Source organism: Beauveria bassiana (genome assembly GCF_000280675.1).
Source record: "Beauveria bassiana ARSEF 2860 unplaced genomic scaffold BBA_S00070, whole genome shotgun sequence".
Classification (NCBI taxonomy): domain Eukaryota; kingdom Fungi; phylum Ascomycota; class Sordariomycetes; order Hypocreales; family Cordycipitaceae; genus Beauveria; species Beauveria bassiana.
The window spans coordinates 2,544-19,505 of NW_007930905.1; the positions used below are offsets into that span (position 1 = coordinate 2,544).

Sequence of the window (16,962 nt, forward strand, 5' to 3'; positions counted from 1 at the left end):
TGGGACTACGCCAAAGAAAGCTCAGGCTCCCTCCAGCTCACACCTCCCAGTTCCATGAAAGCTGGCAAGTACAAGGCGTATCTTTTGTCCGGCGACCGAACCGTTCTCGCTTTTCTCCCGAGCTTCGAGTACAGCCCAATCTCGGACAGTGTGGCATTCAGCGTCAAGACTCACTACAAACAAGACCAATTGCGCTGGTAGTGTCGACAACAACGTCGTCATCAGGCTGGGGAATGGTGTCTGTATCAACACGGACTGCGCTGTCGGCAGCCTCGAAATCCCAAGCGTCGGAAGCTGCCCGGACGGCGAAATTCGAATCAGCTACTGGCACAATGCCGATTGCAAGGGCGACTGGTACGGCTACGGCTACGGAAGCAGAGGTACCTGCCGCGGACTGTGGTCCAACGGCTGGGGCTTCAAGTCCCTGTGGGTGAGTTGTGCAAAGCAAAGCGATGACTGTGTCAGTCGAGGAGAGTGCTCGATTGACGAAGTGCCAAGTCGCCCTATTTGCTCTTAATGCCCTACAAAGCTAGAACAAGCTCGAGTAAGGCTTTCACTTTGCCATGGTCAGCGTGCCTAACAATATGATCTTACTATATATGATGAAACCTTTACAGGTCATGCTATAGTAGTTATACATAGCATAGACAGATCCATCGTCATATCACATGTAAATTATATAGTATGATCACAATATATGGCGAATAGGTGATACACACGAACGCATCAAGGCTATCATCCGGAAGATGTGCTGTGCTGCTTTTGCCGAGCCATGGTTTGAGGCATTTGGTCGTTTCGATGCTCTCAATGCCTAAACGGCTCCTATGGTCTGTGAAGATGACCTGCATGCCCGAAAACAGGCGTTCCAGCTCAGCCGACATGGCTGGGATGGACATCTGATGCCATAACAGGTAGGGCTGGGTAACACTTCCTTTGCGTCGGCTCAAGCCACCACCACCAGGATCGTGGGTCTGTGACCTTGCTTGGGTCGAGCAAGGAGGTGTTTTCTGTACTCGTCCTGATAAAGGCTGATCCCCTCGCTCCGCTGTGTGGCTGCGCCCATCTATGAAACGAGTTCTTGGCCTCGCTAGCCATTTCTGTGCCAACCGTGTGGATAGGGTGCGATTGCCGATAAACCCTGCTCTTTCTAAAGCTTCATATGATGTTACCAACATAAGACGCATCTGTGGGTCGACAGCCAATGCCTCTCGAGGAGACATGTTAAAAAAAACAGCGTCAAAAGATGCAGGGTCATCGATGAAGCAGCCATAGCGCGTCATGGTCTTGTTCATGTCTTTCCCTTCAGCGTCGAAATGCGTATCAATGTCAAATCGATCTGGCGGGATTTCGCGCGATACATCAAGTCCGTTCTCAAGAACCTCCCAGAACTTTTCAGTATCTGTAGCGCCACCAGGCAGTCGGCAGGACATGCCAACAATGGCAAGTTTTGCTTGTTTAAACCCGCGAGACGTCGAGGTCCTCGAAGTTGGATCTTGCAAGGATGATAAGAGGCTTCTCACAGAAACTTTTGTATCTGTCAAACTCTCTTTCAAGGTTTCCTCGAGATCATGCAAAGGAAGGGATTTTCCAAAACAATTGAGGGTGATGCTGGCTAAGGAACTGAACTTTACACAGCTGACTAGGCTTGTAATGACCTTGTTCCATTCTATTGCTTTGGTAAGAAGCTCAGCAACGACAAGTTCAAACAGTTCCACTCCATTCGCAGCGTGGTAAGGATCTCCACTACTGGTAGAATGTAGCATATTCATCGGCTCGGATGACTGCTCCAGTTTGGCATGCAATTCTTTGACGCCGTTGTGGACAATTGCGTGAATGTCATGTGAACCGTAGATATGGGGAGCATGACACAGACCTCCGTAAACTGGCAATGCGATTGATGTAGCATCCCGAAACGGTTTTGACTTCTGGAAAAGACTCTTAAGCCTCGAAGGCGGGCCACTAATGGTGACAGACGTTTCGCTGATTGCGCTGATGAAAATTTTGTTCGTGTTCGGGCCTGGAATTGAACCATGAAGAGCATCGAGCTCGGCTTGAACCGTTCCAGGGTCAACATTGTGGACTACATACGCCCATGTTTCGAGGCGCTCGGAAGCGTCTTGAGACTCGAGCTGACTTGAAATAGACTGGACATGGATCCCCATTCGGAAAGCAAGGACAATGGCCTCGGCTCCATGCAGCGGCATATCTGCAACAACAGGCGCCATGGAGACTGCTGCACCACTTTGTAGCCCAACTCCAAGGGCAGCTAAGTGAGCCTGCTTCAAATTTCGATGGCGGGCAAAATCATCTCCGATATGACTGCTTTAGTTAGCTTCTGGTGAGTATCGGGATGCGTAAACAGAGACTGCTTACTTGATGTACAAGGCCAACTGCACAAGAACCAAAAGAACGCCGTCGACTGCTCCGCACAGCGGACCAGTACGGAGATTCGAATCGTCAGCCCATTCGAAAAGACTTTCGAACGACGAGAAGAGTCGCAGAAGTCCAGTTGGAAGCGACTGGATCTCGTTCTTCACCGCCGCCGTTGCTCGGGAAATGAGTTGAGCGAGCACATTGTGGCTGCTTTCTTGACTGTTTGTTGTATAATTGTCGGAATATGGCCTGCAATTCGCCTGTAGGAAATTCATTGCTGAAATAAACAACGTCCATGTCGGCGTGGCTCTTCATGTTGCCGTGACTCTGCACTGATCTGCAGTGAGGGATGTGTATAAGTCTAACCCCAGCTTTTCAGCAGCTAGGACAAACACCGACTAATGAAGGAATGTTGCAGACCGATATACTGAGTGCAGAAATTAAGTGAACGAGGGAGGGTCAGCGCCTTGTGACGCAGTGTAGACAAACGTAGTGAGACAAAAGGGCAAGATCTAATCGCGCAGAATGACTTGAAAATTCCACGTGGAATCTTCAGCAGGGTCTCTAATAATAGGCTTTGCGGAACTCAATCGCGGATAAATGCCAAGGCAGTAATACTGAGGCCCAGACTACATGATGCCCCCCCCCCCTTGTGCCCCCGTCTAGAATCGCTCCGAACCTTGTCGCAGCTTTCAGCAAGTCAATGCTAGGACTGTACCGATCGGTATATTATCGGATTATTTCAATTTCGGGCTTTAGTCGTCCGAAATCGAATGCCCTTTATTGTGTAGCTCTTGAGAACTGATCCTGCTTCTCCAGATGACGAGGCTGGGCTTCCAAGATATACGGCGGATTTGGGCGGGTCAATTCGCACCGGTCAGTGGTTTCTTTCCAATAATCAGACTCTCGTCGGAAACTTTTAGTCTGGACCGAGAGAGCTGTTGCACATATCTGCAATTCAGAAAGCTCTTGACTAGTATTTTGAATATGCTTTCCGGTCCCATGCTCGCAGTCGCCACTCATCAGGCAAGTTCAAAAAATGGAGACCCTAAATGGCCACGACAAAGGGGGGCTATAGACAGATTAACAAAGCGCTCAACATTTGTGCATTCGACGATTACCTCAGTTGTACCGTGCCGCAATATCTTTAAAAACGTCTCTGGGTCGCTGACGAAGTAGTTGATATGCGTCAAGGGGGCTCGATATATGATTGCCAGTTTCAACCCAAAAGGGGCGTCTTGGAGAGGCGCGGCGTCGCCTAGACAAGCACGCACCCAGCCTCAAACGCCTGTGAGTCATTTTTCCTGTCACGAGTGCCGAGGGCCAGCAAGTTGTTTTTGATACGGGCACGTAGCTCAGGCATTGCGACAAGCCTGGGAAGTAACTTATTCAATCTCAGAGAAAAACAAATGCAAAATAGCTGACCACGGAGCTCCACTCGTTACGCCCTTTTACAAGACCACGTGACGCTCTTGCGCCCTTAAAATTTCGTTCTGCCATTTTGCACTAAATTCTCCGGTCTGCCATTTTGCACCAAATTTTCCGTTCTGCAATTTTGCACCAAATTCTCCGGTTTGCCACTTTGCACCAAATTCCGTTTCTGCAATTTTGCACCAAATTTTCCGTTTCGCAATTTTGCATTAAATTTGCCGGTTTGCAATTTTGCATACAATTTTCCGTTTTGCAATTCTGCATATAATTTTTCGTTTTGCAATTCTGCACCAAATTCCCCATGTTGTAATGCCCAGATAGCCATTACAAGTATTCCTTCCATTGATTTAGAGTATTTCGCAGATTAACGACAGAAACAGCACTTATTCGTGCTTCTGAAAACCCGATAGCTGCGCCCGCGAGCCTACGTCTTTCATTTCCAGGACCGCACGCATACCTAAGACAATGGGTCCGTTCAAAGCTATCCGCCGTTTGGTTTCAACGTTAATGAAGCTGCGTTTACCTTGATTTGTGGAGATACAGTACGACTTACACATCGTGTGGCTGTCTTACTACCTGTGCACTCTGGAAGACAATGCTCGAAACCGCTGCTGTAGGCTCGGAATACTCATTGCAGCAGGCCGAAAGCCGGCACGACGCTGTCACTGTCGTCGTAAGTGCTTCCCATTTGGTCTGCTATGGAACTCATGGTAAGGTCTAGGTCGTTCAGGCGTAAGGTTTTGGGCTCCATTTGCAGACTGCGCCTAGAATGATAATAATGACAGAAGGCATTTCTATTACTAACCGAAGTGATTGTTGGTCACTTTCTCAACCATCAGTCACAGTAGAAGCAAGTGAAAAAAGATGATAGATTTCAAAGGATGAACTTATCGTTACAAGTTCAACTCTGCCTGCTGTGATTGTTCTTGAAGCGGCTCCTCATGGTGAATCAGCGGTAGTGAAGGGCTTGTACGAGAAACTCGACGAGAACTGCGGCTCATCATACGAATAATCTGGTTTTGCGTCACTAGCTGTTGTCGCAAATCCTCTAGCCAGCATCTTTGGGTCCTCATTTCCCGCTGGAGATATGTAATCACGTTCGTGAGTACCTGCTTATCGCTGCGAAGCTGTTGCACTTCTGTCTGCAACGTCTCCCACTCTTTCACGCGTGCCTCCAGTTGACGTCGTTGCTCCTCTGCATATACACTGACATGGTGCAGACGTGCTTCGCTTTGTTCACGCTCATGTTGCAATTGAGCGTTACTCTGGGTAATGTATGCTGCAAATTGCTCGCAAAGTCGACTGTTCTCTTGCTGGGGTTCGTCCATGGCAGAAAGTTAATGTAGTAAATGAGCAATGGAAGCCACTAGACAAGTACTTGTAGGTGTTTTGAAGCCTTAGATGGAGCAAAAATTGGCGGCTTTGCTGACAAGCATACCACCAGCAAGAAAACCAGTCACCACAATCAAGCAAGAAAGTAGAGCGCAGCATGACCACCCACAAAGCAGCACCCAATATTGCCACGCTACTGCTTTCAGGAGCGATTCATGCTGAGCGGCCTCTAGTGAAGAGGGCTCTTTAGATATGCCCAAGTGCAGGTTCGTCGGTGCGCGCCTACAGTACCATCGCTGGCCTAGGCTGCTTCGTCTTTCACCCCTCGTGGTCCGCAATCTATAATGTAACATTTGGCGTTGCGAGACTAGATGTCTAGTAATGTCTTGCGAGCCGCTTTACGCTTTATGGTGGTCACCGTATATTGTGGCCCTTCATTCACCTCAAAGGCTCCTTGGTGTCTAATTTGCGCAAACTTCTCTTCAAAGTAATGGCATACATGATTTCCTCGTAGATGTTGGTTTTGCTTTTGGCTTTTATTGCTGTAAAACGCTGCTTGAACAAACATTTATGAATCAAAGAAAGGGTTTTGGTTGATGAACAAATTCCATTTAACAGTCCATGATTTGCCGTCCTGAAACGATCGTCGGCGCGTGATCGGCTTATATCGCTTTGAAGTACATCGCAGGCGCAATCGCGCCAAAAAGGCGACTAGACTCCCTTGTTGCATTTTCCTGCAGTCCTTCATTGGTGGCGCTTGCGCCGCCACTCCATCGTGACGATTTATTTTTCCACCCTAGCAGCTTGCGCAACCCTTGAATTTTGAGCACCGCAAGCATTCCGCAAGACGGTTTTCTGAGGTAACCTCCATCCTCAAGTGCGACCATTCAGGCTGCAGCGATTTTACAGTATTAATGAACCAAGACCCTGACATTATCGCATTTTTCTTCTGAGGCAGAGGAGTTTGGCGCTTAGTTCATAGAGAAGTTTGCAGTTCCTCGGAGGGGGCCTATTCCCGCCCAACCCTAGAGATCTGCACCTCTAAATTTTAAGTTTATGACCAGCAGACGTCAACGCCTGGCTACGCTTTCAACCACAAATAACAATGACAACGGCTTGTTTAGGCTGTTCAGGACTGCTGCTGCTGGTACACCCTTGTCAAAATTCGATAGTTCTCCGCAGACGGAAACTACCTCTCGATTCGTTCTATTTTTTTTCCACTTGGGAGCCAGAAACTGATTCTCGCTCCAGAGCAATGAGAAAGCAACTTTTGAAAGCGGTCCAGCAGCAATCGGCCTATCCATGCCGCATCGGAAGACGGTACAAGTTAAACCGTGGCCTGGACTGGTACATATCCATATATAGCGACTTAGAAATAAGCCAACCGATTCCCATATTGTACTGTAGCTCTTGTTATGGATGGGCACACAAGACAGACATCCAGCGTGTACTCAAACTTTGAGTTGGATGAGTTGCTAAGCCACATCACAACTCAAACGCGAGAGCAACAAGACCACACTATCCGTCGGCTTGAGGTAGAAAGACTGGAGGAAGAGAACACGCTTTTGCAGATGAAGCTGTCAGCTGTTCGCGATTGTGCTACACGTTTATACGATGCAGTATGGAAAACAATGACGACAACCACACAATTAGAAACGCTGCAGTCCAAGATGGAGCGTTTCTAGGCGGCATGAGTTCTCCATCCCAACTACATATACCAGATTGGTTTACATTACCTCAAAACAAGATCAAGCTTCATAGAACTACCATTCAATTTGTGCGCGAAACTTAATATTGGTAAATGCCAAACGTCTCATCATGAAGTCTATGGGTTTTGTATTCCGTGACCAGTGTTTCCCAATGAATTAGCCACCATTTCTGGCCAACAATATCCATGACCACTGGGGCCGTGGCACTGGGCCAGCCGCCCAACACTATTGCGGCGCTGCTGCGGCTCATAAACGTGGTTGTACACACGTCGCTGTCTGTTCTACAACGCAACATGTTAAAAAGAAACGTGCCATACTTGCGTTTCTCATCTGCCGACCTCTAAGAAACTTAGCTTTCATTACGAGACCTTGGTATTATCGGCGTGTCCAAAGAAGTGATACCAGCGGCGTGTGGCGTGCTCGTCCGGCACACATTTGCAAACTTCTGTGAGCTGAGAAGCCTTGTTGTAGGGCTCATAGGGTCTAATGAACAGATTTTTGAAGACGGTCTCTGCAAAGAGAGTTTTCAATTCAAGCGGGCTAAAAGTCCTCCAGAGTGCAGGTAGACGAAACGGCCAGTTTTTGTTGCATCGCAAACCAGGCTGTAGATCGAACCGATGAGGCTTGCGACAAAAAAGAATGCTGCTCGCTATCAGCGTTTGTTACTGCTCGAAAGAAAAGTAAGCTCACCGTCGAGGCTGGAAGGTAGCCGGCCTCCAGTATACGGACGAAATCGCAAGCATCTGTGGACCAATCGCGACATGGTCCACGCAGCTCCATGAAGAGATCTCGTAGAAAGACTGCAAGATACGAGGTGCCGGCAAGTTTGAAGAGCGGTGATATATTAGGCTCATAGCCCCAATCTAACACTGACGCATGTTTTTAGCAGGACTATGCAGAACTCATCCGAGCAGTCGATGGCCTGGTGGCTAGTACCTTCGGGCGGTCGTGGGTGTGGACTCTCGCACTTACCGATCTTTACGTCGCCCGCTACAGTGGTTCGAACGCAAGCAACGCGGAAACCAATGCCGAGCACCAACAGATGTTGCAGCCCGTTCAGGACCTGCGACAGTCAGCGTGAGTTAAGGCCCTGGACAAAACCACTCTACCTGGGCGAAAACGTAAGCGATTTCGGGGTCACAGAGGGGCCCTAATTCGAGTACGTTCAGAGCGACGTGTTCTTGTATGAAGAAAACTCTTTTTTGGTAGTGGTATATAGCGATGGGATGGGCAATGTGACAAGACGATACATTGGCAAGGGAGCGTAGGTCCTGGAGGCAGTCGTTTTCCACCTCTTGAATGTCGACAAGTTGTCGTTTCTGGTGATTTCTGTGCACAGCTGTCCAAGGGCCGCTTGCCGTTTTCATCTGCCGGCTACCTTGTGGAAGGTAGTCGACGACAGGATGGCGACCGAGGTGTAATGCGATGTGAACAGCGGCTGGACGGAGCGGTAGCATGGACTTTTTTTGTTCTGGCATATTGCGACGGCGGAGGCCAAGACGGCTAGTTGTGCGTATATTTTCTGCTTGGGCGTCCGGACGATGTGTCTCTCTATATACTACCTAAATCGTTCTGGCGCCATTCGCAGCCTGTTCTGGCCGGTTAAGCCCCACCTCCTTGAGTCCCTATACTTCAACCTCCCAGGTCGGCACTCTTCTACGCTGTGTACACATCTAATGGGGCTGATCTGGATTGATGTATTGAGTAGGCGTCATTGGATCATCCGGCACTGAGACTGGTGGTCTGGACATGGTGTTTGCCTGCGTGATGGCTTCGCCAGACATGCCCCACGATTGATTTTGCTGGGGAGGTACACCAAGGTGCAGCTTGAACAGGTCATATAGACTACATATTGTCAAAACGAAAGATTGTTGGTGGAGGCAGCAGAGCTTACATAGCGATGTTTTCACCAGACCATCCCGACCTCTCACGCCCTTCCTGTTGAAAGCGACGCACTTCTTGTTGAAAGCGACGAAATTCTTGCACGACTTCCTTCACGATGGCAAACAAGTCGCTCAGCGTCGTGTGGTCTTGACTGTTTCGTGCGGCTGGGACATGCATGTCTTGCATGTCTTGCATGTGATGATACTCTTGAGCGTCTGGAACGCCTGGAATATCTTGCACGTCTTGCATGTCTTGCACGTCTTGAACGTCTTGTATGTTTTGAATGTTTTGATCGTCTGGAACGCCTGGAACGTCTTGAACACTGTCATAGTTCTCTTGATAAGGCTGAGGAGGATGGTTGTAGTGGCCAGACGGCTCACTGTTGAGTGTTGGGCCAAGCCCGCGCATGGTATTCTGCTGGTGCTGCTGGTGCTGCTGGTGCTGTCGGGGTAATTGGCCAGAACCGCCGCTACGACCGACAGGCATCTGACGGCCGCTATGGGGGTTCTGCAGCCCCGGCGGAGGAGGGTTTGTTCGGCGTCTCTGCCCAGCGGAGACGCCATGAGTGTAGTTGTAGTTGCTGTACTGGCTTGCCATGATGGAAAAGATGCTGAAATTGCCATGTCGTAAAACACTGGCACGGGCCGGGCTATTTATAGGGTAGCCAGTTCTGACTTTTTACTTCTGGCCAAATTTTGGTCCTTTTCGGCTCTGCACCGAGACAGCTACGCACGGTGTGGACCAGACTGTCTGCTACAGCAGCTGAGAGCCAAGGTGGTGTGCCTGCAAGCTGTCTTCGTTGGTGGCTGAGAATTGACTTGATCTTTTGCCTGCCTGTGGGCCGGCCAGCATGCAGCAGACCCTTGTCCGCAGATCAAAATGCCACTGATTGGTTTGTTGGTTGGCTTTCAAACAGCCCAGCACTTTGAGCATTGCACGGGTGGAGCACAGCCACGCGCAAACGTCAGCCGAACGACTATCAACGCAGGAGCTACCGGCTACTGCTCGATACAAGCACTAAGCATTGACTGGATATTCATGAGAAACCTTTATTTTTTTCTTCTTTCGAATGAATTTCTATGCCTACACTTGGCAACATCATAGTTCATTTGCGCGCTGTCCTGAAATTTAGCTGAAAAGTTGGTTCTGCCTCGTGTGATCATGCAAAGCCTCTAGACAGAAGTCGGTTGGTTGTGAAGAGGACATTCCTTTTGTGGAGCTGGCGCCTAGCTCATTTGGTTATGGCTTGCATGCGTTGGGCGTCACGCGTTAGACTGCGTTGAAAAGGGATTGTGATCAGCACTGTCGAGAGTGACCCGTCTAACCGTCCTTGTGCTTAAAGTTGACACATCAACACCAACTAGCACACTGCTGCAGCTGTAAGCAGGCCCCAAATTACTAGCGTTGCTCATACGAGGCACGTATCGCGGGCTCACCCTCCGGAGGAAGCTGCCAGAGACATCATTCCCTTTGCGTAATCCCGGGCCCACAACCTGACTTCCATTGGTTCGGGGAGCTCCCAGGGTTCCATTGTTGTATGGAGAAAATAGTCCGAAAGCACGCTTCCCACTGGCTCACATGCACAGTTGGCCGAGAGCGTGACGTCCACAGTGTGGGGGACGTTAGAAGTAGCGGGTCAAGATCCTGGGGAGCTCGTCTCTTTGTATGCTCAACGCTTGTGGAGAGCTGACCGGTACAGTCTTTCACTGCAATACCAGAAAAGTGTCTTCATCGGCAGCTGTCTTCTCCACGGGCTCTCGAACTCAGAAAGGGATCGCTCATCAAAGCCGCATACGCTCTCGCTCATGGGAACGTAGGCAAACCCCTCCGGATGTGCGAAAACGCCGCCAGATAGTCCCGCATTGGCGTGGAGCCTGCGTAACTCTGGATCGGTTCGATACCTCTGCACGCACGCAATGTCACCTGTATTACATGTATTATACCCGCAGGCATACGACCATAGGTCCACCCAGCGCTCGGTTTCTCCTAGTCGGGCAAGGTTAGCTGCATCGCACGGACCTGGCCTTCTAGTATTCGCCTTGGGAGAGCAGCTCCTCTTCTTTGACAAGCTCGACAGACGCCCGAAGCTACCGGCCACCTCCTTTCTCGCCCTCTCATTTATACATCGCCCCTCAGTACAAGTTTGCGCCCCGACTCGTAGCTACTAGGCCTTTGCCAGAAGCAACCTGGCTCTGCGCAGACTTGACATGGGTGTATACTGGTAAACTGCGCACCGAGCAGGGTGGCGTGCACCCCATCAATACTGAGTGTAATGGGCAATCCCAGGATGTATCCTGGTGCCGCTAACCCTTCTAGGGAGCATTAGCTTAAACGCCGTCTGACCAAATAGGGGTTAGCTTGAGGAACAGACCAGCGTGCTGCAGGGGTGTAGAACTTTTGATCATAATGTCTAAAGCTACACCCTGACCCCCGGCATACCATCCTCCTTCTGCTTGGAAGTCTGTCCTTCTTGTTTCTTTTCCCTCTATCAATTCTGTTGGACATGCCTGCACTCTTGAACTCAATCTACACCCCGGAGTTACATGACCAACACTGGCAACACTCCACCTCTTCTTTTCATTGCTTCTCTATCTTATTTTTTGATTGCTGTTTTAGCCTCACTATACACTGTTAAGCCGATTTTTGACTTCATGCCCATGAGAAATCTTTTGTGCTTCCTTTCACTTCAATTTTGAAAGTCCGAATGTTGGTTGATACACGTAGGCTATTCGATCTAGCCCCGTTACTAAACCCCGGTTCTACAATACCTTTGTGATGGTTTCCCTGATAGACGCTATGACGCAACTTTTTGAATGCTTCTGTCTGCTCACCCCCGGGCAGTCCCCGAAAAATTGGCTTCCACGGTTAGGGCTACTTTTCACGCCCTGCGTGGGAATGGGCTGTAACTTCCAGGTGCTTGGTTGAGAAGGGAAAAGTCACGCCCGGGAGTGGACATGTGTAGAACGTAAAAGATTGGACAGAGGAGTTGCTTCACCCCGAGGGTCTAAAAATCGCCAGGATCAGGTGTGAAAATAGCGGCCCTGGGTGTGTGATCCACACAACCATCTATGCGCTAAGGGAAGCGACTTCTGCGCTTTATCCGGAGCAGAATAGTTACCTATGTCGGCCAGGACGGTCATTTGAATCAACGCAACAATCCTGGGTGGAAATGGCTGCCCTGAGAAGGAGCGGAAACATGCTCCCGTTCTCGTCGTGGCCTGTTTGGTTATGCATGTGGTGTGTCTGTAGCAGTGGCTACTACTGGCCACTGGCCAAAGGGTGGCAGCCGACTGCTTCGACAACCCCGGGCGTGCGAAGCCCCTCACGGTGCTGGTAATGGCTTCTACAGCAGCAGCTTTCGGAGCAGGAGCGTACCGCTACTTAACGGAATATATATTGTTGAAGCCAGTTCCGTATCCTATTGTGCCATCATGTTGTGGTCGGTTACTTTTCATCTCGTGCTCTGCGCATTATGGCACCAAAGGCGGTCCTTACTGGGCATAACAAAAAGCAGAAAGAAGCAGCGCGCAAGCGAGGCCCCAGTCTGAAAAGCAAGACTCGGAAGCTAGGCTTGAAAGCCAACATACGTACAGCCGTTTTCTATGAGGATCCAACCCATGGCATCTGGCACATGGCAAGTCATTGTCCCACGGGCAAGACCCTACCAGATCTAAATGCACTAGTGAGCATCATAAACACCCATGATGAGAGAATTGGCGCGTCTCTCACACCTTGTAGCTCGCCGAATACCAGAGCACCAAGAAAGAACCTCGAGTGCGACCCGGCATCGACATAGAACCCGGATGTCGACGCTCCGGTAGTCCGCATCCGACACGCCCGATGCGTCCGAGGCAGCAGTCCCGGCGTACCAAAAGCATGCAACGACCTGATGGAGCGCAGCTCGCACACACTGCCCCTGAAAATGTCTACGATGTGCCTGACGATGACGGCGGCCGAGTACGATCGGGGTCTGCCTCGGGGGAAGCGAGCAGTGTCGAATATGATACGGGCGGCCAAGCCTCGGACGGCGCGGCGGATGCGGAAGTTACAGACAATGAGCACGAGTCAAACAGTGCGGTGGGCGAGAGAAGCACGGAAGCATTGCTGCCCGTCGCGAAAGGGGACCATGTGGACAGCGTAGAATACATGCCCTCCATAGAAGACTCAGAGCTGCTGGGGGACACATGGTTCATCAACGATATGACCGAGTTCGGTGCAGGTATAGAGGAAATGGGATCGGATGAACTTTTCGAAGCCATCGAGGGCATGGAGGAAGGCACCTTTAGTGATATGCCCGTGATCGATCAAATGCTCCAACTGCAACTTGTAGATCAGGCCGGGACCCCACCCCAGCCAGCGCGGGAAGAAAGCCAAGCGAAGGGATTTCCGAAGCCGAACAGCTTGGAAGGCTCTCGGGCTAGGCGTTTAAGCCTTGCTAGAGCGGAGGCCGAGGCCTGGACCTACTGGGCCCGGCACACTAGACCCTTACTTTGGGGATGGTGATAAAGGCAAACTCGAATTTATATAGCAATGCATTCCATTAGCTATTTAAAGAACCAGTTTCCAACACAGCAGCAACTATCCACGTGACCCTTTCTCAATCTCTATTCTGAGCCAACTCTCCGTGTGGACTGTCAGGCGGCGAAGCGGGCAGCTCTGAACGGTACTCCGGCGGCGGAGCCTCGCACAAGTCCCTCAGTTTGCATTGATAACAGCAGAGACATCGGTGCTCAACTGTGCGATGTTCCACGACTGTCTGGTGCTCAACGGCTCGCCGGGCTTGGCGGGTCGCGCATCGAGAGCAAATGTCCATAACACGCGGTGCGTCGGTGATGCGTAGCAGTATCAGTCGCCAATAGAAGGACGCAGTGGCATTGGCGGGCCATTTGACGCGACGCCTTTTGCAGCGTCCACATTCGTAGATTCTCATGGCCGTTTTTGACGCAGGCTGAGGACTGGCGTGCTTGCACACTGCCCCTCCGTTGCCGCTGTCCGCTGGCCTCTTATGTATATAGCTATTGGAAAGCGTGGCCAAAAGTGTCCATCCGCCATCTTTAGTGTTGCAGACGTCTAATTTTGGCTCGCCATTTCTGTATAAATAGAAAGAGCGACGCGAGCAGTCTTTCCGGCAGCCACACAACCAAATATGCTCTGTAAACACACTGCCTGGCTGCGCCTGGTAAAGGAGAATAATGAATACGCTGTGCAGGTAACGGATCGTCCTCGGAGAGTGTTTGGGAGGGCGGAGGACCACTTGGCACGTGATGCACCGGAGCTTGTTTTTATGCTGGGCAATTGGCGCAAGGTGGCTGCGCTCCGCGAATTAGCTGTAGAGCGGCGTGTCTACTCAAGAATAGACGGAGAGGTCCATCTCCTCGCGGGTTCGCTGAGCGGACATGGTGGCAGGTCACTTCTCGTCGCAGAAACCGACGTTGGTTTTCGAAATAAAGTATCGCGCGGAACCGCTTTCTCACGGTGCCACGAGCTCACCCGTCGCGGCCTAGCACCCGCCGCGCATCGGGCGAGCGACGAGAGCGTGATGAATTGGATGATCAATCGGCTTATACTCCCCTTCGCCGGCGTTGTATGCGTATTCATCAGCGACTTGGGCGGCATCAGAGGCGTCGCCCGACACCTTGACTTATGGCTCGAGAACGGGTTACCGTCGGACAGTCCTGTCCTGCCGTGGCTGCTTCTCGTAGACGATGGTTCAGAAAGGAGGTCGAAAGATCTAATCCTAAAGGATTTGTATCGTTTTATGAGAGGAGCTGCGCCAGACGAGCATGGGACGCCCACCGTAGCCGTGGAGCTTATGACGCGCTTTGCTGGCATCCGCGTCGCCAGCCTCAACACCGCTGCTCACGCGCGGAAACAACCGCAGTGGGACGAGTTCCGCGATGAGTTGGCGGATCTCGTAGACAAAGCGCGGGAAAATCGCACAAGAGAGTGGCATTTGTACACGGGCGAGCATCTTTGCGAGCTGATGAACCACACAGCAGGCCTAATTTCGCTACCGTCAGCACCGGCGCCGCTCGATTTCGTGTCTGTGACACGCAGCCGGCGTCCAGTGCCCGGTCATCTCGAGTCGGTCTTGTCTGACTTTTTAGGCTGTATTGACTCTTTTGAGCTCTTGCTTTCATTCGCCGTTCCCGTTATAGCCTCGAGCATCATCTTCGATCACTATATGACGAGGATGCACGGTGTGTTGCAGACCGTCATGTAGATAAGCGTCGCTGACAGATTAGTATTTGACATTACCGACGTATTTGATAAGCTTTATAGACCTCGATTGGCTCATTTAAGCCAAAGGCTATTGACAGCCGCTGACGGAACCAAGAAACTAACGCTACCTTCTACCTTCACCACATTACTGATCAAGAGTCTACAGCAGCAATTTCATGACTTCATCGGAGCGCAGTCAGCGCTGCAGCTTCACAAAGCCCAGCTCCTTGCATTTCGGCAGCAATGGGAGGTCATTCATTCTTCAGCCTCCTGTTTCAGCTGCATGATGAGACTGGCGAAGCACAAGCTACCATGCGGTCACTGGATATGTGCCTTCTGCTGTGACCACTTCTCGGACAAGACAGCTGGATTTCGAAGTTTGTCTCATTGCCTGCTTTGTAGTCAAGAAACGAATGGGATGCGCATTCGCGTAAAGCCCAGGACATCTGCGCTACGGATTCTCTGTATAGATGGCGGCGGCGCCAACGCCGGCGTCCCGCTCGCGGCCCTCAAAGCGCTCGATGAGCGGCTCGGTCTGCCATTTCCAATTCAGTACCACTTTGACATACTTTATGGCACTTCTTCAGGTTTGTTGTCCGCCGCCGTGTCAAGCTCTATCTAACATGCACAGGTGCCATCAGCGCCTGGGGTTTGGCGCTCGGGTTGAGTGTGCAGGACTGCATCGTGCTGGTCGACACCATGGCTAAGCACACGTTCCAAGGCCGAGATGTCTCCGCATTTCCACTGGGCCGGACCAGCGTCGGCCAGCGGCTGTTGCGAGGCGTTATCACGCTACTCACCGACAGCAAATATTCATCCGCTAACCTCGAGACAGCATTGAAGGCAGTCTTTGGCGAAGCTAGAATGCTTTCAGACTGGACTATCGCGAACGAGATGGGCCTGCACGTTGGCTTTCCTGTCGTGACGGCAGAAGATACGGCCACTTTGGTGGTCGCCAACGACGGTGGTACGGGAGACCCCGAAGACGCGGTCGGTATGTCGCTCCGCTGTTCTGGCAGCACTCAACGGATGGGCATGACTAACCTCTAGCGCGCCAGCTAACTTTCAGATTCTCGAATCCAAAGATGTCCCTCTCTGGCAAGCGTACGTTGCCATCCTCTACCCCAAGTAACTGGCGTACTAATCCAGCTTAGATTGCGCGCGACCACCGCGGCACCCTTGTACGTTCGGCAACCCGCTTGACTGTTGGCTTCTGACCCCGAGTTACAGTTACTTCAATCCGCAGGTTATCGATGACGTTGCCTACCAGGATGGAGGCATGACATACAACAATCCATCCGCTCTCGCCCTCGCGGCCGCACGGTCCCAGTGCCCCTCGAAGCCGAACCCAGGTCTCTTCCTATCCTTCGGGACGGGAGTAGGCAGGCTGACGAAAAGAAGTTCACGCAGCGTTACAGACCTCTCCGGGACAGTGGGAGGAAGGGTGCAAAAGCGTAAGAAAAGGTCGTGGCTTCGCGTGGTGCATCGCTCCTCTGTAGGTCGCGTCTGCGGCGCCTTTATGAGGCAGAATGATTCGAATCGAGAGTTTGAGCGCGTTTGCCAGCATATTCGCGGCGGACATTGTTTCCGCTTTGATCCCGAGCATGACGGGCCGCAGCCCAACCTGGACGACATCGCAGACTTGCAAGGAAGGCAGAGGCGGGCGGAAGCCGCTGCGTCGAGCGCACCAGAGATCCGGGCAGCGGCCAGCTGTATACTAGCCCAACGGTTTTATTTTGAGCTAGATAGCATACCGCACTACTCGAACGGCATGTATCATTGCTCTGGCGGGCTACACTGCGACTTTGAGCCAGGCTCGCCCGAGCAGACCGCACTGTTACACCGTTTTGACCAAGCCGCGGCCAGTTTTCAGCTCGGCAGCCAGATATTCCCAGGCCCGTTCCTTCGACGTGCGACCCGGCAGAGTGACTCCACGCTTGTTAGACGTGTAACCTTCTCTGTCCGCACTAAGCAAACAGAATTCTCGATTGAGATTCAGGAGCGTCCAGAC

The 16,962-nt window shown here is 51.3% G+C and overlaps 6 protein-coding genes across 6 annotated transcripts; 2 read left to right on the forward strand and 4 right to left on the reverse strand.

Moving 5' to 3' along the window:
- Positions 1 to 5: 5 nt before the first annotated feature.
- Positions 6 to 2,648, reverse strand: BBA_09825 (polyketide synthase; the record flags this gene model as incomplete). Its single annotated transcript, XM_008604922.1, has 4 exons — positions 6 to 61; positions 175 to 424; positions 720 to 2,319; positions 2,374 to 2,648. The coding sequence occupies 4 exons, from the start codon at positions 2,646 to 2,648 to the stop codon at positions 6 to 8; spliced, it is 2,181 nt and encodes a 726-aa protein (XP_008603144.1).
- Positions 2,649 to 4,697: 2,049 nt separating this feature from the next.
- On the reverse strand, positions 4,698 to 5,132 carry BBA_09826 (uncharacterized protein; the record flags this gene model as incomplete). The annotated part of the gene is made up of 1 exon (XM_008604923.1): positions 4,698 to 5,132. One exon carries the CDS (start codon positions 5,130 to 5,132, stop codon positions 4,698 to 4,700), a length of 435 nt encoding a protein of 144 aa, XP_008603145.1.
- Positions 5,133 to 7,385: 2,253 nt separating this feature from the next.
- BBA_09827 (uncharacterized protein) lies at positions 7,386 to 8,323 on the reverse strand (the record flags this gene model as incomplete). Its single annotated transcript, XM_008604924.1, has 3 exons — positions 7,386 to 7,714; positions 7,818 to 7,908; positions 7,955 to 8,323. 3 exons carry the CDS (start codon positions 8,321 to 8,323, stop codon positions 7,386 to 7,388), a joined length of 789 nt encoding a protein of 262 aa, XP_008603146.1.
- A 195-nt stretch (positions 8,324 to 8,518) lies between these two features.
- On the reverse strand, positions 8,519 to 9,326 carry BBA_09828 (uncharacterized protein; the record flags this gene model as incomplete). Its single annotated transcript, XM_008604925.1, has 2 exons — positions 8,519 to 8,690; positions 8,740 to 9,326. The coding sequence occupies 2 exons, from the start codon at positions 9,324 to 9,326 to the stop codon at positions 8,519 to 8,521; spliced, it is 759 nt and encodes a 252-aa protein (XP_008603147.1).
- A 2,875-nt stretch (positions 9,327 to 12,201) lies between these two features.
- On the forward strand, positions 12,202 to 13,232 carry BBA_09829 (uncharacterized protein; the record flags this gene model as incomplete). Its single annotated transcript, XM_008604926.1, has 2 exons — positions 12,202 to 12,411; positions 12,468 to 13,232. 2 exons carry the CDS (start codon positions 12,202 to 12,204, stop codon positions 13,230 to 13,232), a joined length of 975 nt encoding a protein of 324 aa, XP_008603148.1.
- A 2,137-nt stretch (positions 13,233 to 15,369) lies between these two features.
- On the forward strand, positions 15,370 to 16,450 carry BBA_09830 (Patatin-like serine hydrolase, putative; the record flags this gene model as incomplete). The annotated part of the gene is made up of 6 exons (XM_008604927.1): positions 15,370 to 15,538; positions 15,583 to 15,945; positions 16,010 to 16,055; positions 16,106 to 16,132; positions 16,182 to 16,329; positions 16,385 to 16,450. The coding sequence occupies 6 exons, from the start codon at positions 15,370 to 15,372 to the stop codon at positions 16,448 to 16,450; spliced, it is 819 nt and encodes a 272-aa protein (XP_008603149.1).
- Positions 16,451 to 16,962: the final 512 nt, after the last annotated feature.